The sequence below is a fragment of the Dermacentor albipictus genome, chromosome 3 (assembly GCF_038994185.2).
Source record: "Dermacentor albipictus isolate Rhodes 1998 colony chromosome 3, USDA_Dalb.pri_finalv2, whole genome shotgun sequence".
Taxonomy (NCBI): Eukaryota; Metazoa; Arthropoda; class Arachnida; order Ixodida; family Ixodidae; genus Dermacentor; species Dermacentor albipictus.
The window spans coordinates 11,985,034-12,010,752 of record NC_091823.1 but is presented as its reverse complement, the minus strand read 5'-3'; the positions used below and the strand labels follow the sequence as shown (position 1 = coordinate 12,010,752).

Below are 25,719 nucleotides of genomic sequence, written 5' to 3'. Positions count from 1 at the left end.
TTTCTCTTAGATCAGCCGGCCAGCGGTGGCATTTCACTTCGAGGTCCTTTGTCCTTGCTTGGCTACACAGGCAGCCACCAAGCATAAGTTATGACGATACGCGCAGCTTAAGCACTTATGCTCACTGCTCACCATTCACCGCGGCCAAGAAACATTATACGTAGCATGCAGCCTGCATGCGTATAGCCTTTGCATGCAAGCCATGTGGCTACATTAGTCGCCTTCTTTGTTGTAAGTTGGGTGACCCTTATTCTACACACTGATGCTCGACCAATCAATGGCAGTGCAGCACGCGGTATAACGGGTGCTGAGTCGAAATACATTGTGTTTCAGCGAACACTTTCAAAATTTTTTTAAAGTTGCCTGTGGCAGATATCCCAATTCTAGTTTCTGAGCTGGTCTACTCGAAGCGGCGGAGAATGCTTGCCCAAAAAATTGAGATCCAAATACGACTCATTATTAAAATTGCACTAATTAAGTGTTTAACTAATTACATTATGGCTCATATTGCAAGTTACAAATTCTAGCCGTGGAGTTCGCAAGGCGGATCCACTTGGAACGAAATTTCAAGTTGACACCAGTTTCGAGATATAAATTCCCGAACCTTGCGGATAAATGCATTGGCGTTCCAGTTAGTTCGTTACCAAAACGTCGTTTCATGCAATGAAGCACACAGGTACCAGGAACACCAATGAATTTATCCGCGAAGTTCGGGAATGTATATCTCGAAACTGGGGTCGTCCTGAGAATTCACTCCGAGTGGATCGCCTTGCGAAGTCGCCTCCTAGAATTTGGAAATAGCAATATGGGTCATAAGATAATTAGCTATAAAGTTAATTAGTGAATTCTTGTTATTTCGTAGATTCTGCATTTCAATTTTTTCGTGAAAGTAGTGTCCGCCGCTTCGGATAGTCCTGCTCATAAACTAGAATTGAGCTATCTGCCACAGGCGACCTTCAAAAAATTGTGAAGGTGTTCGCTGAAACACTCTGTATACGTCCCCACTATAGATCGAGTTTACGTCCGAGCAAAAATGTTTAAAGTGACAAGGATGGCCTGCGAATTGAGACGCTTGTACAATTCACTGTCCTTTCGCGAAACACGAAGAGTCGAACCATTACTCACGCAGAGCGTAGCAGCCTCTCGAGTGGGGCCCCACGCGCCGATAAGTGGGAGTTGGAGAAGAGGAGTGCAGTCGAGAGACGGCGAGCTGCTCAGACGGCGGCCACCGCGCACGGATTCCTGGATATCCGCTGTGGTCCCGCCGTGGCACGCAGCGGGTACTTGCGCACCACTTTGGAGCCTGCCTTGGGTGAGGCGCTCTGCTCGGCCACGGAGCCGTTGAAGTGCGACATGAACACGGTCGATGTCTGCGAGTAGCCGCCGCGCAGGAAGGAGCGTTCCTTGTTCGGGTTGCGACGGATGGCCGCCCGCAGGTAGGCGTTGCGAACGGCTGTCTGCACCTGCGAACGCAACGGATGAACGCATTTCACTTCGGTAGGCCCAGGACATCCCTCGCTGTGAAGCGGGTGCATACCAGGATGCGTGCATCACAATTGAACGACGACAGTGTGATTGTGATAGAAGGAAGAAGGAATGACGTCAATGGAACGACGGATGGGGTATGACGACGATGGCGCGACGAGAGCCGGACGACGAAGCTGGGATGACGACAATGAAACGACCACGAGGCACCATGACGACCACGAGCACATAACTAGGGCCCCAAACCTAATAAACAATTTGGGTCACTGGGTTGACGTAAGGCTAGTTAGTTAATTAGTTAGTTAATTGGTTAGTTAGTTAGTTAGTTAGAAGGATGGATGCATGGATGGATGGAAAGTACCTTAAGTGGGCAAAGAATGTTGATCGCACATGAAACGCTTGTGTTCAGTGCTTTGGGTGCACGTTAAAGAATCGCAGATAGTCAAAATCAGGAGCCTCTTACTACAGTGTCCTACATAGCCTAGCGCACAGCTTCGGGGCTTTACTAAACCGCTTGAGTACAAATCCTCGAACGTTAGCATTAACCGACAGCGGGAGCTTCTCCAAAGCATTGATTCTCCTTTAGTAGCGGGATGCCTGGAAGGGGATCACTTGTACCCGTTTTACCGGTAAGTGTCTGCTGGCGGGGTTCGAAAATCGAAACCGAGCTTGATCCTTGCGCACTGCACGCCACGAAAACACTTCTGATGTTTCTGAAATTTGCATTACTTTATGAGGCTTTATGAAGAGCTAGCCTGTGTGAGCGTGTCTGTGGGCTGCATGAGTCGTTACCTTCTTTTTTTTAGCGGTTGTCTTGGTTGTGATCCTTCTGTAAATCAAGTTTTTTTTTTTCAACCAACACCTGGAGTATAAAATGCCAGGCCTCCAGGCAGGCAAACATCTTCAGCTTTTTATTAAATCCCCCATATCCCTCTTACTCTCCCTAAATGTTAATTAGCCACAAGTTACTTTATGTGAAGTTACATTGATCGAGAAATATGTTGACAACATGCGGGCACGCTCACATATACACAAGCTCACCTAAAACACGTGCAGGCGCCCATAAATGGGCATACGCCGACCCCTCGTTTGAAAGGTGCATTGTGCCCAACTATAGCAACAAAAGAATAAGAAACAACTCGGGGAAACTAATTTGGGATGGAGAACATGCTGGAGCGTGGCTATTAGCGCAATGCAGCGTGTAAGCAACGGCGCACTTCGGCGGTGGTATCGAGCACGGGTGCTATTTTTGTCCTCGCTTAATTAACCCCGGCGCCATTCGGACGGTATTTGTAATGCGTTCACGTGTAACAACATCAGAGCAATGTTACGCACCGCAGGCTGCTCCGAAGGTGCACAGGTATAAGCACATTGTGCAGGAGACGCCCGTTGTGTTAAACTGTCCTCAGGGAAGAAACACTGCACGCGGCCACGGAAACGTTTGCAGCGGACACTGAACGCTTCAATGAGGTTCGGCACACCAAGCGGGACGAGTGTAAAAGTGGTCGAAGTACGTCATTCTCGCACTGTATAGTTATAAATGGAGTTTTAGAATGGGTGCCCCAAAGGTTTTGGGGCCCCACAGAAATAGCATCGAAGCAACTGTGCATGCGCGAGACGCAAACTGAGTTTGGGTTTCGCGTTGGCTTCGTTGGTGAAGGCACGTAAACTAAGCGCAACGAATTGTTTGCTGCTTACAGAATAACCTCTAAATTATAATTAAACGTGAATACAAGAAAGGAAAAATTACCATTCTCATCATAAAATGGTATATTCTATTTAATTATTTCTAATAGCTTTTCTTTGACGCCGTTGTGCCGCTATCAGCCCAAGACACGCAAAGCCTATTTTAAAAAATCTTCACTCCTGCGTGCCCCAACGCTAACACCCGCAAAGCTCTCTGGGGCCCCAAACTATTGGGGCCCCTGTTATAAAACTCTCTAATGAGGGTCTAAGTTGTGGGGATTCGAGTTCTCGCAGTAGTTCGATGCCGTTGCGTGGCGTATTCGAGTATTCATGACCTACGGGCTCGCAGTAGGTCGTGATTCTGTGATGCGAATCCTTCCGACAACCAAATTTTTTTTTCGCCGTAACACTGTGACTCCATGTCATCGCGCCCACGGGAGTGGGGAGTTAGCGGGGTGCCCCCATTGGGCGAAAGTTTGGCGCGGCATTCGGGCCCTTGCCTTAGCGCACTCCGCGTGCGCAAGACGGGGCGCATCGGGGAGTGCATCGTCAAAGCATCGAGGCGTCGGAGGCTTGCGGGGGGCCCGTTCGTCCGCCGCCGACTGACAGTTACTTCGGCTCTTCGGGCTCCCGGCCTCTACTCTTCCGTCGTCTCGATGTTCCGAGGCAGCGCCGTCCGATCGTATTCCCGTCTGTTCCGCTATTTCGCTATTCCGCTATGTTCCCCGTCTGTTCAGCTTTCGTGCAGAAGCAGCACCATTGCATGAAAGGCAACGTCTCTCTCTGTGCACCACGAACATTTGTATGACTGCTTAGGCACACGCACACACGAAAACGGTCTACCTTAGCGACGAACGATCCAGGCAACACGCGCACAGCCAACACTGTGGCTCGTTTAATCTCAAAACGAAGTTGAATGATGTCAACTGCCGACAAAGCCTCTAATACGCGTCGACCGAGCTTTCGCGATATTTCGACGTAAAATTGTTGCCACATCCCGTGGTTATTTCAGTTTGTTTTTACTTTCTTTCCCCCCGCTTCAGCTCCTCCCTCGACCACAAGTGTGCGCCGAAAACCGTCTCCTGTGTGCCGTGAGGGGTGTACGAGACCGCGGGTCTTTAGATATGAAGTCTTTATGTCTGAATGTGTAACCGATTCCAGCATGTGTAACCGCTTACAGCATGTCCAATTGACAAATGTTTGAAGCCGACTTGAAAACATTCTAATAGCAGTTTTCTCCCAACTACTGAGAAAAGTGCTCCTTGCAGCCTAGGCAAATTAATTTTCTAATAACGCCATTAACAGAAAATACTACAATGCGATGCTATTGTACGCTTTACGTAGAAAGTCCTCACTTGACTTCGAAAATGTATTGAGCGACTGGAAACTCTCGAAAAAGGAAGAGCCAGGTACAATACAGTAGCTAAATCACATTACTAAGCGGCATTAACAATCTGTGAAGCGAAATACCGAGTAAAGCCGATGCTGCCTTACCTCTGAGTTCATGAAGCAGTAGAGGACAGACACGAAAATACCCTGCAAGGCAAACAGATCGTCACTCATTAAAGAAGTTCAGAAGCACGTTGTTCGGGTACTGTCAACAATGTTTGATTAGATGCATTATTTCATTATAATAATAATAAGTCATTATTTATTCATTAGTTAGTTATTAATTTCAAGACGTTCAAGGCCTTCCCGAGCTCTTACATTACAGGAGTTTATAAGAAACAAATTAGCATCACAATACGATTTTAAAACAAAGCAGACAGTGAAGCATAAAACCGGCAATGTTCACAAACTAATTACTTTTCAGAACACGCTTATTTAAAAGCACAACGCGAAGAAACAAGATTGAAACACAAGTTGTCAACACGCGTTCCCGTCCTGTTTCTTCATGTAGTGCTTTTAAATCAGCACCTTCGTAAAAGAAATGAAAATGAAGCAACTAGCCCCATTTATTTATCTGTCCACGAACAGCCCAGCACATTTGAAAAAGCAAACAACATTAAGAAAAGCAAAGAGAGGTTACGCCTTTTAGCAAACTGATGATGAGCAAGTACATGTCGTCGGAACACGTAGTCACACAATGTCGGTGAATAAACAACTCTTCTGGTTTCTAACGAAATCTTGTTGAATTGGGTAGGTGTAAAGTTGCTACTGTTGCATATTTCTCAGATCATACTTTCTTAGAACTTCGGATGCACTGAATCCGTAAAAATTACAAGAAAATGAGCAATGAAAAGGGTGAACCTCCTGGCTGATAAAGATTTCACCCTCCTTTAAATTCACCGTGTCGAAAACAAGATTAGTAAAGAAATGCACTGTCCTTGATTTCTATACTAATGGAAGAAAAGACACGTCGGCGACACCTGTATCCGGTAGCTCGACGTTGAAGGTCATATTGTGAATATCACATGCATAGGTAGCAGCGCATTCGGTAGTACCGGCCGCATTGTGCTATAGTGACAGGAGGTACGCGCCCTTTATGTTGCGCCATTGCCGATATCTCAAGTACTGCACGAAATAATGGTAGCAAAATACACGTGCGCGTATGGAAACGCCAAGAGAGACAGGTATCAGAGGGTGAAAAATGTCTATTGCAGCCTTGTGTGTTCATCGAACGAAATTTAAGTAAAAATTTCAGTAAAGGACACTTAGCCCCCAAAAAGATTTAAACATACAATGTTGCGATTCTGCTTTAACGTCTCGTAGCTCTGTGATGTGCTACTGAGTAAAAAATAAATAAATGAATAGAATAAAGACAGTGAAACACCAGCGTTTGCGAGGGGGAAGAGTTTGCGGCTTTAGAAGAGATTATCAAAATGAGGTGTCATTTGAAGATGTTTGTCTTCGGCGGCATTGCCTCAGTGGCATCTCCACTTTCACGAGTCTCTAAACTCAAGGTTCGAATTGAAAGTTGGGCTTTATTCGCAAAAACACACACACAAAAAAAGAAAAACAAATGTGAATATGATTGTTTTCCGACTGCTTCCTGCTCCAAATAAAAAAAGGGAGAGAGAGAGAGAGAGAGAGAGAGAGAGAGAGAGAGAAAGAGAGAGAGAAAAAAAAGCGTTCACTTATGCCGTGGCAAAGCAGTGCACCACTAAAAAAAATCAAATTATGGGGTTTTGCATGCCAAAACAACGATCTGATTATGAGGCGCGCTAATCTAAATACACGGGTGTTTTTGGATTTCGCCACCATCGAAATGCAGCCGCCGTGACTGGGTTTCAATCTCGCGACCTCGTGATTATCAACCCAACTATGCCACAACTATGAAGTTGCAAATAATTAAGTTGATGCTCACTAACCGCGTTAGATGGCTTGAGTAAATGAAATTCACGGTGAATCTTCTATGCTTCGACAAATGCGAGGCAACACTGAACTACGCAAGACAAAGTTTGGCGTAAAGCACCTGGATATGGATTACGTCATCTCATGCACTCCCATCCCACGCTTTGCTGCCTATTCCGTAAAACTAAATCATCTTAAGTTCTGCGTCATTCGTGTGAAGAGCAAACAGATTACGGCACGCCTATGTGACGTGCGATGGAAAAGATAAGTGTGTAAGTGCTTACGATACTTTCATTTCCACCACTTTGGATAATGGCTCAAACGAACATCAGGATGTTGAAGGTATATTTATATCGAGCGATCACCATCCCACTTATTTTTCTAGTGATCGGTATAAACGTTTAGGCTTAAACAGAAGCGATGGCGCCAATTAAGGTGCACGGCGAGCCATATATGCAAGTATAATAATAATAATAAGAAAGGAGGATAAGAGATACGATAACGCGCTCAGCACGACCTGCCATCGCCACTCATGATACGTGGCTAGTGCTGAGCACAGTGCTGCATAATCACCCATGTATATATATATATATATATATATATATATATATATATAAAAGCAAAACTGGAGTATATGCTCCTTTTAATGCAATCGAGACTGTTTATCTTGGGTGATGAGGAGGGCGCGAAGCGCGGACAAGACTCGTGCAGTCTCGGGCCACTGCGAGCTCTGGGAAAAATCTCGTTAAAAGCATTGGAGGTGTGCCGGCCGCGCTCGACCCGCGTCATGGACGTTCGTGCTGAACGCATGACTTCACACACTTCCCTATCTGTTTTTTTTTTCCTTTTTGCCTTCCGGTACGGCTAGAGAATTCGCGGCAGTGAAAAAGCAGGGTGGACAAGAGCGCAGCCTCTGGCGTCAGCTATCAATCCAGTTACGCTAATAGCTTTCTAATGCAGTGAAAATCAAAAACAAAAAAAAACAAAAAAACGAGAGAGGAAGCGAGCTGGAAGCAACGCTCGCTCGACGTGGCCGCATCGCTTACCTGTGAGGACTGGAGTATGGCGTTGATGACCATGTAGGCCTCCTTGAGACCCATGTTCTCGTCTTGCGGGTTGATGCAGAACAGGAGGTGCGTGATTCCCAGCAGAGGGAAGAGCAGCACCGTCGCCTTGATTGCCTTCCTGCGCGCGCGGAGGGGGAACACAGGGTGGCCGACTCTTAGCGCTGCGCGCACGCATGTGGGTGCAAGAGACAAGCGAAGGCACTGGAACGGGACGCAGGAAAAGCCGAGAGACGAATAAACAAAAGTAAGCTGCTTGATTTTTTTTAGGGAGGGGAAGGAGGTTCAACATCCCTAAAAGGCGCAGTGGTTCATGCTTCATGATGGAAGACGCCGTAGCGGAGGGCTCCAGCATAATTTTGACCACTTGCACATTCAGGAAAATTACTCTCTCGAGGGCAGATTGCATGTAGAAGCACCCTTCTTGCGCCCTTACATTCTATGAAGATTTTGAAAATAGGTGCATTCGTTAGCAGGACACCCTTAGTAAGCACTATTGTTAATTACAGAGTGCTGAAATGATGTTTTTTGCGAAACATACACCTTGCAGAATTCAAGAGTACTTGGTGCTCCGACATTTCAAGCAAGAGACGTTAGTGTGTATTTCCCAGTGGTATCGCCAAGTCATTATCAGCAATTCATGGTAGTCTGTGGATGTCAACTTTCTGCTTCGTGTACATGGCGTCCCCGGTGGTGAAGTGGAAAGGCTGCTTGTTCTTTATTTCCTGCTCTGGCCATTCGCGTTTTGCCACTGGCTTTGTTTGGGTTGTTTCAGCTGGGTGACTGTTTTACAGATCAGCTGCCATTCGTCAGCGAATCATAGCGCGTTAGCCAATCGTAGTTCTTCGGGCGCATGTTATTTCTCAAGTAGCATCGGGGCCGGTGCAATATAATGCGCAGTAAGTCTTGCGCTGTTTCATGCAGGAACGCAAATGCAAAAAAAAAGAAGTACGCGAGTACTTAGATTTAGGTGCTCGTTAGAGACAAAACTGGTGAAAATTAATTTGGAGTTCCCTACTACGATGTGCCATATCAAAAACCATATCATATCATGGTTTGAGGCACAACCTCAGCAATAGTTTTAATTAAGTTTATATTTAATGGACATATAAATTTAACTTAAAGAAAGGAAGCCTGAGCCTGTAGGCAACGTTTCAGCAATAAAACAGGTCCTCTTCTCAAAACGATGACTTTAAGAACGGCTCAAATATTGACTATTTGGTTCATCAATTTAGCTGCGAAATGAATAAAAATTTACTGACACGACACGAAGATGGCAACACGACACATGGCTGACTAACAAGTGAAATACTTAATGCATAGGGAAGGAATGAAAATGGCATAGGGAAGGGATATGCACATGTAAGCATTTTCACATAGAACTGACGGCCGGCATAAGAAGCGATAAAACGCTTATGTCTTTACAGTACGCCCGGGTAAACGTAACAGCTTTCAAAAAAAGAAAAGAAAAAGAAAGTTGTCTGTATTCTTCCGTTGTAGTGTTAGAAAGTAAGTTTGCTGTCACTTCTTAGGCCAACCGGCAGTTACATTTACGTGAGAATCATTACGTGTGAATTTTTTCATGTCTTCCGTTTCACATACTTTCTGTGCCTCAGAGAAATATTTCAGTTGCTAGTAAGCCATGAATCCCGTTGCCTTCTCAATGTCCTGTTTGCGAATTCGGGCTGTAGACTACAGTAGTCGGCTACAAGCTGAAGTTGCCCTTGTCTGTCCCGTGAAGGAACACTTAGCCGTATTTGCGGCATCACGTACCCCATTGCATCGTGCCCCATTGCTTCTCTGGGAATGTCCTTATTCCTGCGCATTCCCACACGACGTGATGCACCCTTGGAGTAACCTTATGTGCACACGCACAGCATTTCGTAACCTGTGGCGGTGACATGCTGGTGGTCGGGGTCGTTCAGCTGCTGTCGCACTTTGTCCAGATGACAAGATGCCCCAGCAGGTAAAATCAAGTTAATAAGCTCGATATGCTGCGACTTGTTACGAGCAATAATATGCACTGAAAGTAGATTGATTACCAGACTTAAGCAAACTGATGTAACCATGTGTAGCTTAGCTTATAGGTTAAAGAACAATGTGTCCATCGTGGCAGAATCTCTCGCATGCCAGTCACGAAAGCCCAGCACGGACTTTCTAAAGCGCGAGGTATAGACACGAAATGTGCTCAATACTTTCCTTGTTTTCATAAAGTTACGTGTTTTCGATAGCCGATGAGCTGGCGTATGCGGCAGGTAGGCCAGGCGCTGTAGGAATTAAGCGTAATCTTCTAACGAGCTGTCAGGGCTAACGAAGCGCGGGACATGACATGCTTTGACGCGTGCGCTATAGCCATGACAACCTTGGCACGTGAGCAACCTCGGACAGCTGGACGATTTGAGAATACTCTGTTAATCGCAAGTCCCGCGATGGTCGTTGACATTTTAGAGGAGTGATGCCGGAAGCGATGAGATCGATACTGCGCTCAACGTCATTTCGAAAGCCGGTGCTAAGGACTAGGCGTACTGCTCATTTGCGAAAGAAATGTGACCAGTTGCACTGCTCACTGAACGGAAGAGTAATGCTGACGAGTACACACAGACAGCGATACGACTTTTTTTTGCGCCTTCAGCAGTAGGAGCGCGAATAACACGCGCGCACAGAGAGACAGACATACGCACAGACGCGCACACGCACAAAAGCTTAGATATTGAAGGAGTGCATAGCAGGCTGTCGACAGGCGCACTGGATTACGTTAACTTCGTGAGGGGCGCTTCCGTGGCTCAGGTTCCGAGTTGTGAAATATTCATGAGTTCGACTCCTAATTACTACGGCTGATTGCTCATGTCAGGGCCGCGCCGTGGATGCCGGGATAAGGTCATTAGGTACGTTTAGCTCATAGCTTGAACGGGAATGTCGCTACGCACGAAGCAAGCGGGCGGGGAAGACGAGCGCTCGGAGTTGACAAAAAGTGCAGGTATGTGATCGCGATGCGTAGTTATGGAATATAATTTGCTAGACAAACTTATCCCGGATAAAAGTCCTACATAGTAGCACGCACTGTTGATTGGAGTAGGATAAAGTCGGTCAGGCAATGACCGGAGACACAGCCATGATGAAGACCGAAGGTAAATCACATGCCATGTATCTGTGGAAAATCAAATAGAACCAATAAATTTCAAACTATGGGGTTTTGCGTGCCAAAACCAAGACGTGATTATGAGGCACGCCATAGTGAGGACTCCGGAGTAATTTTGAACATTTGGGGTTCTTTATCGTGCGCGAAATCCACAGTACACGGGCGTTTTCGTATTTCGCCACCATCAAAATACGAGCATTCTGGTGAGTATTTGATCCCGAGCACTCGGGCGAACCAATACGTTCTGCACACGTATAATGACCCAATTGTTTAGTTTTTTAGCGAGTGTAACGTATAGACGTTTGTTGCGCATGCACGTGATCAGTGAGCATATAGTCAAGACAGAGGGAAGCGATATTGCAAACACGGGGAGCTTAACCTGGGTGAGCCCGGCTGGCTGCCTTGCACTAGGGAATGAGAAAGTGGAGTGACAGATAAGAACCAGAAGTTCTATGCGTGCGTGGATAGACATGGAGTGACGCGTTCCTTGTTCGGTTCATCTCAAGCGATAGCCAGCTGCATCTCTAGTAACACGGCAGCGGTTCCATGGCTTCTAGAATCGCAGATGCATGAGGCCATTGTTCCAGGATCTTCTCTTCTGAAAAAAGGGGTGATCATCTAGTTTGCCTAAAGCTGTCCAAACGGCAAGGCTCTGGTCTTTGTATGATATGCTGTCACACAGGAGGCGTTTTAAAGTTTCTCCTATGCTCCATTTGTAACAAATGGAACTGTCAATCATTCACGTCATTCGTACATGGTTATAAAATGCACCACTTTATTTTAACGGCAATGAAAGACTCGACAGCTGACCGAGCAAGTCCCGCGAGCTCTTGTTAAACCAACCAGTCCCTGCTGGCTCATATTCACGGGACTGACCCGTCACTAAGAAAACAAGAAAGACACGCCACAAATGAATAGACGTGTCTAAAGGAAGCGTATACCTTAAAGCGGCATGTAAGCTAAGAAATCGTAATTAAAATTTAGGATCCTTCTAAGCTTCATTCTACACGCCCCAATATGCTGGTCGATCGCCTAAAGTGGATATGTTTCTGAATATACCACCATATTGTTCAGACGGAAACCAAGCAGGTCAGTGAGAATTTACCAATTGCGTGAGCCCGAATCTACAGACGATTGAGGAGCAAGCACTATCACGACACTGAATCCTGCTTTCTCCCAAAGAAAACGTGTGAACATCATAGGCGTATGTACGGGGCAGCATGGGGAGTACTTGCCCCCAACTTTGAAAAGGGGGGGGGGCAAAGTACGTCATCTGATCCCCCCCCCCCGCCCTTTTGAAAGCGGGCACTTTCGGATGCACGCTGGAAAGTCAAACAAAAGTACAGATGAAGCTAAACTTTCCTAATAGAATGCCCAAATAAGCAACGCTTTGCTTTCGTACGCATATCTCTGCTTGGACAGCGACGATGGTCTTTTGTGGCTTCTCGGGACGTCCTGTAGCGGACGACGCGCGGGATTGGTCATACATTCTCGCATTGCGGAGAACGCTTTACGCTGGGTAGTTTGCACCCTAGCAAATGTGATCTTGCGCAACTTGCGTCACGCCCAGTTGTTTGGGACCGATATTTGCGTATTTGATAACACAATCAGCTTGGTTTACTTAACTTACGGGTGAAGGGGAGATCCGGATAAAGTATTGTAATCAGCCGCGCCCCACGACTGTTGCGTCACACTGCATGAAACCGTCGGATTATCAAATGCTGGAACTATTTGATCTCTGTCTAGATATAGCCTACGTAGCGTTTCAGTCTCAGTATCTTATCACCAACAACAATCTAATCAAAACTCTTACTGGTATAACTGTCAAATTTCATCTTGTAAGCACGACTTATCGTATACATGCTCCTGAAAATGACTTTGGTAGAACGTGCAGGGCCATTTCAATGCCAATAGGACCCTGACTTGATTTTTTTCTAAAGGCTTGTGTCACTTCTGACTTTGGCGATCTCATTTTCAGGCTGTATCTAATCAAGAGCTGCCTTATTACTACTTTCCCGGCCGAAGAAAGAACAGCGGATATTTCGTATTTCGGAAAAATGAGGGCCACTTTTTGGTGACGTGTACCGAAAAAATGTTACAACCCTAAGTAACATAAATACAATTCACCTAATGCACAAAAGAACACTTCGGTATATTGCAAACGTCCCGCGCAATAGTTCTACAGGAACTTACAGTGTTTACCCGCTATAAGATAATCAGTGTGAAACGCATGTTTGATTTTCGTTTAATGTGTGTGTATTTCTCCCCAACGAAACAATTCAAAGTGTTTATTAAAGATTTATCTAATATAAGCACGCATTACACTGATTCACGCACCCGCAGCGCTGACAAGTGGCTTGTTCCTCGTTCCCGCACGACCTATTTTTTGAAGTCTCTTAGATTCACACTGCCGTCCCTACTTAATAAATATGAAGAGAAAGACGTCAATGTTTCTACGTTTGCAAAAAAAAAAATCGTGAATTTTTTCTAACTCTTGTCTAATGTGTTTTATAGTGTACTGTCCGAACATGATCAAGAATGTTTCTTTACTCCTTGTATCACGTTTATTGTTTTCGTCATTTTATATGTGTTCACGTGAACAATGAATATTTCATCTATAATGTACAACCGTTCTGGGGTGTATTTATATGCTGACCTTATTTGTTTTATTGTCCCACTGTTGTATTTGCAATACCTCTTTTTCATTTTTTTAAATTGCGTTTTTTACTCGATTATTGTAAATTTGTTTTTGAATGTATGGATCTTAATACCGCTGTCATGTACGTGGGCCTTTAGGCATTTTGAAGTGGCGTTATTGCCGCTTTTTGCCTAAGGGACCCACAACTGTCGTTGGAAATAAAGATTTGATTGATTGATTCGATTGAAATTGAACTGTATAGGTTGCTTATGTGTTTTGAAATCAGTTACTGAATAGTCGCTTTCTTCGAAGTACTATGCGTTATACACGGCATTCAGTTGTTTTCCCCCGGTATCCTCGGTAATATGTGCGGTGCACGGGGTGTTTATATTTATTCGAAGTATCGAGCAATGTTCTCAGTGACGAGTTATATATGTTTGTTCTCTGTAGGCTCATTATACAGCATTTATAGAAAGGTACTCGTTGAAGCGTTCCAGCGTCTTATACTGCCGCTAATCCAAACGTTTCCCAGACTCCTAAAACAACAGCACAGAAGACGGTTGATATTCCTTGAAAATTGAGGATTTCAAACGCAATGCGTAGAGAAACTGATTTTGCTGCTTTAAATGCAAGTGTTGCCGATAATTACTAGCCCCATTCCCCGTTTTTTCATGTGTTTTCGTGCATCCTACGAGATTCGTGTTTTGTTTCTCCCGTGTCATCGGTGAGCTAAACAACACATCTTGTTTATACATGAAGATAGTTAGAAGCATGGTACGGCCAATGTGTAGGCGATGTTCCAAATGGGTGGGTTAAATGCGCATTTTCCAGTGGAATACGTTTGCAAGTGGTCCGCAGCATAGTTAGTATGTTTTACCAGTGGTGTAAACATAGACAGTTGAGCCCGCATAATTACAACTGAAGTCGAATTTTGCGAACATAAGGGAAGGAATACGCCAAGTTCATGTGCAATGGTAAATACGTGTTGATCAAGTACAGCGTTAAAAATTGTACGCAAGTGCTTGAATGTTCCCACTGCCCCTATTAGCTAGGTTTCCCTATGTCCTGTCAGGATTGGGGGCTCAATCCCATCGTCCGTGGTCCTTTGCCAAGATTGGAGTACGGCATGAATTCGAAGGTAGCTGGCCCATGCCGTCGTCCAACTTATTTACGCTGAGATCGTTGATGAAGTGAAGAACTGCTTCTCATCGAGAACGAGGAAAAAGGTTTATTTACAGAAATTAAATCAGTCTAACATGACTGCTTGAGAAAAAGAGTATTAGTCCAACAGGACTGCATGAGAGAAGTGACTCAGTCTAACATGACTGCTCAAGAGAAGTGTCCTCAGCATTCGCACAACCACAGTTTTTATACACTCGATCCGCCGGTCATACGACGCGGCGACTGTTCGTTTACTCATCACCAACTCGCCGCTGCTCTGCAGATCAGTTTAGGTACACAAAGGCAACCGCGCTCTGATGCCCGACGACGGCGTTGGCGGGGTGCCGTTCCGGGAACTATCGACGCCGATCGAGGGTCGCTCGTTGTTCCGTGCCTCGCCGAAGCGTGAGAAGCATAAAAATACGTCGTTCCCGTGGCAGCTTGTCCATGCGTGTCAAATCAGCTCCGCGTTGGGAAACTCCGGAATCATTGTTCACGCACCGAACTAGTTCCGTCACAATGTCGAAGGGGCGGGTGGAAGGCGACGGATTCCAGCGCAAAGGCCGCTTCTTCGAACGCCTCCCAGCTGCAGCGACGGAGAGGGGGAGGTGCGCGTCGTGTCGCCCTGTCGTAACTGTGTGGCAATCTTGTTTCGCAGCTCGCCATTCTTAACAGCGCCTCCATGGCCCGGAAAGTCTCGACTGTCTAGCGCTGACAACCGCTAGGCAGGAAGAGAACGGCTGCTGGTCACGGGGGGGATTGATGTCTTGGCTCGCAGCGACCACTTGTGCATTGATGTCACCGCCCCAAAACATCCAACAAGGACAGGCAACTGCAAAATGAACCCCACAACACGGCTCTGCGCCGAGATGACGTGCATTGGCTGTCACCTTAGACTCGCTAGGCTTCAAAAAAACAACAACAACATAAGTGCAGAAACAAAAAAAATGCTACATTTCACTATGCCAATTTCTGAAGCAAATTCCTGCTGACAAATTCAGCAATTATTGGAGGGAATTCTGCTGAATGAGAGGGGATTTTCTTCGCCTAAAGAAAAGCTAACACTAGTAACCCTAAAATTTAGGCGGGACCCTCAAACGCAGAATTCAAATTAGCCTGCTCAAACCATCCGCATTGCTATGCAACTTTCCCTTCTTATATCTAACTGAGAAGTTGTACTCTTGGAGAGTGAGGCTCCATCGGAGCAAGCGGCCGTTTTTGTGTGACATTTGACTGAGCCACGTCAGAGGACAGTGGTCGGTCTCGAAGATGAACTTCGCTCCGTACAAGTAACACGACAACTTCTGGGCGGCCCAAACCAAACAAGCGCATTCCTTCTCTGAAGCGCTGTAGGCTTCCTCTCTTACATTTAGTTTACGGCTGGCGTAGAGGATAGGATGCTCCTCGCTATCGTCGCCGACCTAAGTACCACGCCCATACCTCTGTCGCTTGCGTCGCATTGAACTATGAATTCCTTTGTGTAGTCTGGCGCGCGAAGCACAGGGCGAGAAACCAATAGCGTTTTCAAACATTGGAAAGCGTTCTCTTTGTCCTTATCCCAGTGTACGTTACTCGGTGCTCCCTTTCGGAGGGCGTCTGTTAATGGACTTGCCAATTGCGAGTAAATCGGAATGTACCGTTGATAGTACCCCACAAGTCCCAAAAATGAACGAAGGTCCGTTTTCGGGCGCGGCTGAGAAAATTCTCCAATCGTAGCTATTTTTAGCTCAGCCGGCCGTCTCATGTCCTGACCGACAACATGGCCCAGATAAGTAACCTGCGAACAACCAAACCTACACTTTTCCGCTTTCATCGTTAAGTCGACTTTAAACGTACGAAGCCTCGCATTCTTGTCGTAATAGACTTTGGCGTTCTTTTGAGCTATTTCCAGGTTCTTTCCGACTAGTTCTTGGGTGGCGCTTAGCCGTTCCAGTAAATTTAGCACGTATTCAACCACGGTTGGACTCTCCCCTCTTTCCTCCCACATCTCTCTTAACATTCTCAGTGGAGACCGGAGTGTCCTCCCATACACTAGTTCTGCTGGTGAGAACCCTGTTGCCTCATGTGGAACCGTTCGCAAAGCAAACAAAGTTGCCGGCAGACAGTTCTCCCAGTCCTCCTTGTGCTCGTAACAGAGCGCACGCAAAACTCGCTTAAGCACCGAATGCCACCTCTCTACACTGTTTGACTGAGGGTGATAGACAGAACTGTGTATTAACTTTACCCCGCACTTTTGCAAGAATGTGGAAGTCAGTGCGCTCGTGAACACTGACCCTTGATCTGCCTGAATTTCGGCTGGAAACCCAACTCGTGCAAACACTGTCAAAAGCGCGTCTACTACTTCGGTGGAGCTGAGCTCTTTCAAAGGGATTGCTTCTGGAAACTTGGTAGCCGGACACAGCATGGTAAACAAGTACCTGTAGCCTGATTTTGTTTTTGGAAGAGGCCCTACCGTGTCTATTACAAGCCGTCTGAAAGGCTATGTTATTAAGGGCACTACCTTCAGTGGAGCTTTCCAAGTCTCTCCTGGTTTACCAGAACGCTGGCAGGCGTCGCATGATCTTACAAAGTTTTCTACATCTTTGAAACAGCCAGGCCAGTAGTATTCCATAAGCAATCTTTCCTTTGATTTGTTTATGCCTAGGTGGCCGGACCACCCATTTCCATGACAAAGACTCAAAAGGTCCTCCCTATACTTAGTAGGTATGACTAACTGATCTAAAATCCTACCCTTTCGATCTCTGTAATGCCGATACAACAATCCTCCTCTCTCATGTATCGTTACGTTGCGCCTAGCAATGCCTTCTTTAGCTGTGTCACGTAATTTAGCTAAGCTCTCATCATTCTTTTGCTCAGCTGCCAGTGACTCTCTATCCACGCGTAAGAGTTGATCAAAGTTCTTTGAGGCCGGTGATAATAACGACCCTGTCTCGCTTGTGAGCGCGTCTGCTTGCTCTTCCTGCAGGCTAGAACTCTGACACTCTAGTGCTACGCTCTCATTGAGCTGGTCAACTGGCAGGCTCTCCTCAACTGTTCTTTTGTCCCTCGGGCCTAGCTCGGATTCGGGTATTGAAGCTATCCCCTTTTCTGCTTCAGCTGGAGGAGCTTGAGCATTTTCAGCCGAAAGCGCCGCGATCTTACGAGCTTGGCCTCTGGTCAATGCCTGTACTATGCCCTCTCCCAGTTTGAGCCCTCTGTCACGCAGTAACTGATTCGAACGATTCGAAAAGATGTAGGGATACTGCAGTGACAAAAATTTGGAAACTGCAGCCTCAGTCTCTAGCTCTCCGAATGGTCCACTGATTTTGACTTTGGCCATGGGCAGACACACGCTGTGTTCTTCTACAACCTGTTTTATCCATGCTACTTCTCCGGTGAAGTCATCTACCATCACGTAAGACGGATGGACAATGTCCAGCGTGGCGGCACTGTCTCTTAGCACTCGGCATGGTTTTCCATTAACTTGCAGGTCGTGGAGATATGGACTTAAAAGTTCCATATTCTCATCCTTTTCCTCCACGTAGGAAAAAACTACGCTAGACTTCTCGCAGTTTACAGCTATATGTCCCAGCTTGTGGCATTTGTAACAGCGAATTGGTCTAACAGATTCGAATTTTCTTTTCTGTTCTTTTTGTGCGGTCTCTCCGTTAAGTTTCTCCTCGCTCTTTTCTGCGGGCTTTTCCGCCATGTCTACAGGCTCGGATCGTCTAGTTTGCGCACCCTTTTTGAACGGAAATGGTTTCCGCGGTCCATTTCGACCGTCCCAGTTTCCCTCCTCGGCGTTCAACTTTCTACGGGTTGCGTACTCTTCGGCTAATTCAGCCGCCCTTTCCACAGTGTTTACATTACCTCTGTCTTGCACCCACAGTTTCACAGCTTGGGGGATGGTTTTGTAAAACTGCTCTAGACACATGCATTCAATGATCATGTCTCTGATGTCGTACGCTTCCGCGCTTTTAAGCCACTCTACTAGGTTGGCCTTTAAGCTATATGCAAACTCCGGATAGCCCTCGCTATCTTTCTTGCCTGTGCTCCTAAACCTTTGCCGAAAAGTTTCGGCTGAAAGGCGGTATTTCTTCAGGAGACTAGCCTTAACTTTTGCATAATCATATGCATCCTGCACACTTAGTCTGGCGATTACTTCCGCCGCCTCACACGGCAACATAGACAGCAACCGCTGCGGCCATGTACTCGGGCCGAAGTTCATCTTTTCGCAAGTCCTTTCAAAATTGCATAGGAACAAGCCTATGTCGGTCCCGACCTCAAATGGCTTTAATAGCCTGTCCATGCGGTACGATTCTGCCTCACTTGATCGACCCAGAGCGCCTTCACTTCCTTGAGACATCTCCAAACGTTTGCTTTCAAGTTCCAGTTGCATTTTTCTTAACTCGCGGTCTTTATCGCGTTCCTCTCTCTCTCGTTTTTCTCTGTCCCGTTCTTCTCTTTCTCTTTCCCGTTTCTCTCTTTTTTTGAGAAGTTCCATTCCCATTTCAATATCTGCCTCACTGGCCTGATTGGAAATTAGCTCCAGTAATTCCGATTTGAGCATTTCCTTGCGTACATCTAGGCCCAGTTCCTCACCAACAATCAACAACTCGTCTCTCAGCAGTGTCCTTAACTCCATGACTGCTGCTTTACTGCCTTGATTCTGCTCTCTAAATCTAGCTAGGAAAACACAACCTAGCTAACACAACAATCTAGCTTCCCTACTGTTCTAAACAGAACAACCACAAAATGAAGCCTAGAGAGTCAAAGCAAAAACCAAGCACTCACCGCAGATACAGCACCATGTTGCAAAGTCCATCTCACCGCTGTCAGCCAGTTGTAAGGATTGGGGGCTCAATCCCATCGTCCGTGGTCCTTTGCCAAGATTGGAGTACGGCATGAATTCGAAGGTAGCTGGCCCATGCCGTCGTCCAACTTATTTACGCTGAGATCGTTGATGAAGTGAAGAACTGCTTCTCATCGAGAACGAGGAAAAAGGTTTATTTACTGAAATTAAATCAGTCTAACATGACTGCTTGAGAAAAAGAGTATTAGTCCAACAGGACTGCATGAGAGAAGTGACTCAGTCTAACATGACTGCTCAAGAGAAGTGTCCTCAGCATTCGCACAACCACAGTTTTTATACACTCGATCCGCCGGTCATACGACGCGGCGACTGTTCGTTTACTCATCACCAACTCGCCGCTGCTCTGCAGATCAGTTTAGGTACACAAAGGCAACCGCGCTCTGATGCCCGACGACGGCGTTGGCGGGGTGCCGTTCCGGGAACTATCGACGCCGATCGAGGGTCGCTCGTTGTTCCGTGCCTCGCCGAAGCGTGAGAAGCATAAAAATACGTCGTTCCCGCGGCAGCTTGTCCATGCGTGTCAAATCAGCTCCGCGTTGGGGAACTCCGGAATCATTGTTCACGCACCGAACTAGTTCCGTCACAATGTCGAAGGGGCGGGTGGAAGGCGGCGGATTCCAGCGCAAAGGCCGCTTCTTCGAACGCCTCCCAGCTGCAGCGACGGAGAGGGGGAGGTGCGCGTCGTGTCGCCCTGTCGTAACTGTGTGGCAATCTTGTTTCGCAGCTCGCCATTCTTAACAGTCCCAAGCGAACTCTGCATTTCAGATATTTTATGCTTTAAAGGAATAGGCAGCATTTTAGGTGCAATGTGTGGCGCACAGTTAACGTTTCTGGCTTATTTATAAACGTTAAGAATAATTATTGAACTCTCATTTTTTTTCTTTTTACTTTGTCATGCATGATAGATTAGTTTCGCCTAGTGCCCTCACTGAAATAAAGAGGCAGATTCGTTGTGTGTGGTTACTGTAAGGACAAGTTAATGGGTGAAGTGTAGGGGAGGTTCAAAATAAATGGGTAACTGGGGCTTTCATAATAAATTACATATGCAAGCCCTCTAGAGTGTTATGAGCGTGTCTAACGAATCGAGAGGGAATATAGCCTGCTGGCCTATAAAACAACTATAAAATGCAACGATGCCAAATTTAGCGAAAATTGGCGATACAATATGGAAACTCCCTGTGCCAAGTTAAACATGATTGAATCAAACACAAACTTTGTTAAAAGTTTCTTATTCAGGTGTTACAGCTTGTGATATGGCCGCTATCAACTGTGCTTCTCAGTGTCCCGACATAGCTGTAGGTTACGTGCAACAGGCTTATATTTTGTGAAAAGCGGACGTGGGACATTGTGACTTCAATGTTCACCGAAATGTTTACGTTCCTGGTCCGGTTAGAAGCACTGGAAATAACTACTGAGCCGTCATTTTTCTTTCCCTATCTTGAGGTGCCATAACACGTTCCGACTGGATTTCAGTGATGTCTTCGGTGAACTAAACAAGAGATTTTGTTTATACTTGGCGAAAATAAAGAACGCGCTATGGGAAATATGTAGGTAGACTTCGAAGACAGGGAACTAATTATGGCGTTTGCAGTAAATTACACATGGAAGCGATTCGGAGCTATATGGGTGTGTCTTGCGAACAGACAATTTATTATCCTGTTGCCCGGAGAGAAGTGTGAACTCAACCGATATCAAATCTAGCGGAAATTGAGGGAGGGGGGGGGGGTGTCAAGGAGGGAGGGAGTGCGCCGTGGTAAATGCTATGGCGAAGTAACATGGGTGTTACCTGATTACTGGCTTTTTAAGAATTACCGACAAAAAGTGCTCCAAAGTGTGCATTAAACGCGGGCAAGGTTTCAAATGGAACAGTCACATACATACGGGCAACTTTTAAAAGTATGGGATATAGTTACAACAAAGTCAAACTTTTATTGCAATTGTTCAAAAGAAACAGTGTCGCTGGAAATTGGGTTGTAATTCTCCAAGGTCGCTCACATCTGCTGTTTTTTTTTCTTGTGAATATTGCAAGTAATTTATGTTGATTGTACTTCGTTAAGTATGACCGCAACAGTACTATTACCTACACTAGCGATACGTTTATGCTGCAGACTTAAATAGCAAGAAGAATTCTTTGTTATATTATTAAAATTTTTTGTAGCAAATGTGCATTCTTTATGTGGCTGTACCGGTGCTACTGGGCGGGAACCGGGACCTTTGTGATGCACTCATTGCCTTATTTTGTCCCTATATCATCTTGAGGTTTATATAGTTGCAAGAAATAAATGCAAAATCAAATAATTTTTAGGCCCCGTGGTTCACTACGTGTGATTGGTAAGTTGTACGTGTGATACATAGTTGTACGCAAACTTTGTGCTTCTTTTTCGTTCCAAGCTTAACTCAGACGCCTATTTTCTTGTCTTGCGTGCTACTAGAAGGCTTCAAATCATCTGATTTTGCAAGATGACAATGGCCAGAAACTCAGTCCCCACGAACTCCAAATCAACCTGATGTCGCCAACGAAGACCTTCTCTTCAAAAAGAAAAAGAATAAATACGTAAAATGAGCCAGGTTGAAACGCCGACCGACGTGTTGTGCAATGAAGGAGAAACAAAGATGCTCCGCGCAACCTTGTGATTGTGCAGTTAAAAAATTTTTTTCTTGCCTAAAACAAAATTTAATCCGTTACATCTTTCTACACAGATAGGCAGCAAAGCGTACTATGCAATGCTGACTAAGCCATGTTTCTACTTGGAACGCTACATTGGGAAAATGAAGCCACAAATTGAGTCGGAACGTAATTTCTTTTTCATTTTTGCCATGACATCAAGCGAAAGTTTAGGTTTTATTTCTGATCAGAGTATTTCTATCATCTAGTATACACAGATATGAAGCCCATGTTGTGAATATATTCCTCGTGGAAATGTTACCTTCTTTTATAAAAAAATATTAAACAAAGGCCATTGTCGGCTTTTCTTGACGGCAAAAAATTATAGAAATTAAAACAAAAAGTAATAAACGACGATAGTCATGAGAGTACCATTTGGCGACCATATCAAAAATATTCGCAGAAACAGGTCAAAGCAATAACTTTGTAGAAATTTTTCTGCCTGGCATAGGTTCACTTGTGTGCGGTAACCTTCAAAGCGTCCTCATGGCATTAGAATTTTTTTTCTTTTCAAAAAAGATCGCTTGAATAATTACTTTCCACACTGAGCAGGTAAAACAGTGATTTTTTTTCAGCAGAACGGCAGATGGTCGAAAAAATACGGAATACACTTGAGATGGAATGACCTATATATATATATATATATAGCATAAGAAGCCAACAAATACTGACTGAGGGGAGAGTGGACTATCACTAGCGACGGTTGATAGTCACCGTTAATGACTATAATAACTCCGCCTCCTCGAAAGCCTTCCCGGTCCTTTCGCAAGATTGAAAAGATCGGTCAAGTGCAAGTTGGTTGTTTGTGATGTCACTGGAATACCGCGTTTCCGCACCTGTTTCGTACTTACATCTGTGGTGTAAGAATGTATGAACGTTTTTATTGCGTCAATTTTGTGATAAAGGCTGCGAAAGAGCAACGAGACTGCATGTATGAACGTAATCAATCTTACGCCACTCAGTTGTTTTTCGTCAATTACTGGAAGGTTGGTTTGGTTCCTTGCAGCAACCTGTGCTAGTTGACTGAGTCATACCGGTCAACAGAGCCTTTGACGTGTAGAGACGTGAAACGAATAGAAAAAAAAAACACTCGTTCTCTTCACGATTAACGTTCTCTTCACGTTCCCTTCCCTTCCCCCCACTTGATAAATAGTTAGTACGCCACTGGCGAAAATATAGAAATACTCTAATTGCAGGCGACCGCTGTATGAACCCCAGGGGAATTTGCTGCTTTTAAGAGAGAAGGATAAACTGTATACTTATTGTTTAAGTGAAATATTGATTTTTGGCATCGAACAATTATGAAAATTGTCAATAATTCGTAATGAACATTGCGACGAAGAGGAAACCCCGCAGCCTCGGCCAGCAGGCATCCACCAGCAGCTGGAAATATGATGATGATGATGATGATGAGCCTTCACGATAAAGCACTTGCCCACAACAGGGAATTGGCTAAGAATTATGGGGCTTTGAATGCACTTGTAAGAACAAATATATAACTAGACAAGTGAGAACAAAAATTTGGGAGGAAATTATTAGTGGAGAATTGGAACAACATCAACAGATGACCAGATTTAAAAGAAATAAAATAAGGTCGCCTGAATGATTTAGGGTGGAGGGTTGCTCGTTTTCTACGTACCAGCCGCGATGTCGCTTTGTCTGTCCCTTAGATGTAGATGCAGGGCCTTGAATTTTGGGGCACAGACCATTCATTCCAGCCTAATTTATATAAAAAATGCTAACAGTTCCTTCACCGCCCGATTGATGGCCTATCCCCCAGAGTGGGTTGCGCCATTTCACTAGGGAACAAGAACAAGAAGATTCTTGGGGATCGGCCCAGAACCCGGTAATTGAAAATAGAGTAATAAAGAAGAAATGCGACATAATTAAAGAAAACTTTGAGAATAAGCTAGCGCAGATAACGGTGGTAGATCCCACAACTTAAGCAAAACTATAGCACGAGGTTTACAACAGCGTAAGGTTGCACGAAAACCGGACCTCACAATTCTGTAAACTGTACCTGTCAGATAGCCTAAACTATTCCAGATAGCCTAAAACAACGCAACAGGATGCATTAGTTTGCAATTCACGTGAAACTCTTATATCGCTTACATGAGCTTCGCGCGCGTTCTCTTCTCATATAGTTAGTATACGTGGGAGAGGTACAGAATACATCAGTTTAGTTTACTTCTGGTGTCCGAATAGGTGCAGATTGCAAAATCTTGACATTATTTCTTATTGCTGCGTAGAAGTGGCGCAAAACTGATGCTCCATTTTTTTCTTCTGATCTTTTCTAGCTTTCTGTGAGTATTTTCTTCCGCAGCTTTCTAGGCGAACCCTCCTACTTTGCTCGCTGTGGCTGCGGCTGCTGCTCCTGTCTTTCTCAAATAGCTCCTACGCAGGACAGCACTCGTAACAAGTCGGCTTATATGTACCTCCACCTGTACTATCCCTGCATATCTACCAGCGTCCGCCTCTGTTATTTGCGAAATCACGCAGTGAGACAACAAACGCTAGCTAAATGTCATCACAGCAACAAATACACACCTCTGGGCGCATAATTCCTTTATTAAAGAGGATCGTTTTATGCGTTTGATCCCGAGGTTCAGGGCGTCTGCTCAAATGGTTTCTGGCCGAGGAAGCTTGGCTCGTCTTGGTGATAGTGCAATGGTAAAAAAGGGTTTCGTTAAAATGATAGTTAATATCGTAGATAATGCAATTAGTGGCCGCGTGTATCACGTGAATCACTTGGTTGGCGTTTCCACGTCTTGCTGATTTGTAGGCCAGGCGCGTAATTGCTCTGCTGCAAAACGCGTTGCTGAGGACTAATTGTTTTATAGCATATAAAAAGCAGATCACTAAAGCTTAGCTTCACACACATTTCAATATGCGCAAAATTCATTATACATCGGCATTTTCTTTTAAATGCAGCACGACTAATCGAAATCAGTGCAGCGCATGTCGAATGGAAGTACTTGTCCGTCTATAGCGTTGGAATGAGTTCCATACGTGTAGCGTCCTCTTAAGACCATCGGAGTAGAAAAGACAAGACTCCACCGCGGGCGGCGATAGGAGCTGATGAACCAGAGCGCCCAAATTGCGCAAGCACCATAGAGAAATTGCTGCCACTTTGTTTTTAGTGAGGGTAATTAAACAAAGGATTTCCACGCATGTTTCACCTGGATACTGAAGGGTGGAGTGCAACAACGTTACAGTCGGGGAGCTCCACTGTCGCCCTTCCCCCACGCGTGCGTAACGCTGCACCTCCTTCCGCGCTTCTGCACCTGCTCCTTCTCTGCACTCATGCTCCCTTTTCCGTTCTCCCTTGGCATTCTATCACGTCCACCTGCAGCCAGGTCGCACTTATTTCGCAGTAATCGTCTCTCTTTCTTCTCTGCTAGAGCCCTCGGGTAATGTCGTAAGCGATGAAAGAATGAGCTGCCGAGCGAAACGTGCTAGTCCGCACTTTGCAGCCGACTTGCCGTTTGTCTCTTCCAAGCGGTACTCTGCTGCAGAGCTCAGCCTGCGACTGACTTGGTAAAGGAGCTCGCAGATAACAGTGGCTGGTTACGCCCGAGGCGGCGCTGATGGCACTACCCCTGCTGTGGTGGAGTTGCCGGCTGTGGGCGAGGCAGATGCGACGCTAGCGTCCATACGACAAAGATGGGTCTCAGCGTTGCGAAGTATCAGAGGCTCCGTTGAAGAGGCTGAGAATGCTCGGGAGTGATTTTGCCG

At 45.6% G+C, this 25,719-nt stretch overlaps 1 protein-coding gene and 1 long non-coding RNA gene across 2 annotated transcripts in view; one reads left to right on the top strand and one right to left on the bottom strand.

The window, feature by feature from the left end:
- Positions 1-25,719, bottom strand: part of LOC139057228 (corticotropin-releasing factor receptor 2-like) — a 290,004-nt gene that overhangs the window by 2,433 nt on the left and 261,852 nt on the right. The window contains exons 9-11 of the mRNA XM_070535083.1: positions 7,512-7,650; positions 4,666-4,707; positions 1,126-1,463 (exon numbers count right to left, since the gene is read on the bottom strand). Of these exons, the coding sequence (XP_070391184.1) occupies positions 1,215-1,463; positions 4,666-4,707; positions 7,512-7,650 (430 nt within the window). The 3' untranslated portion in view covers positions 1,126-1,214. The remainder of the gene's footprint in view (positions 1-1,125; positions 1,464-4,665; positions 4,708-7,511; positions 7,651-25,719) is intronic.
- Positions 1-25,719, top strand: part of LOC139057230 (uncharacterized) — a 348,067-nt gene that overhangs the window by 63,922 nt on the left and 258,426 nt on the right. The window lies entirely within an intron of this gene.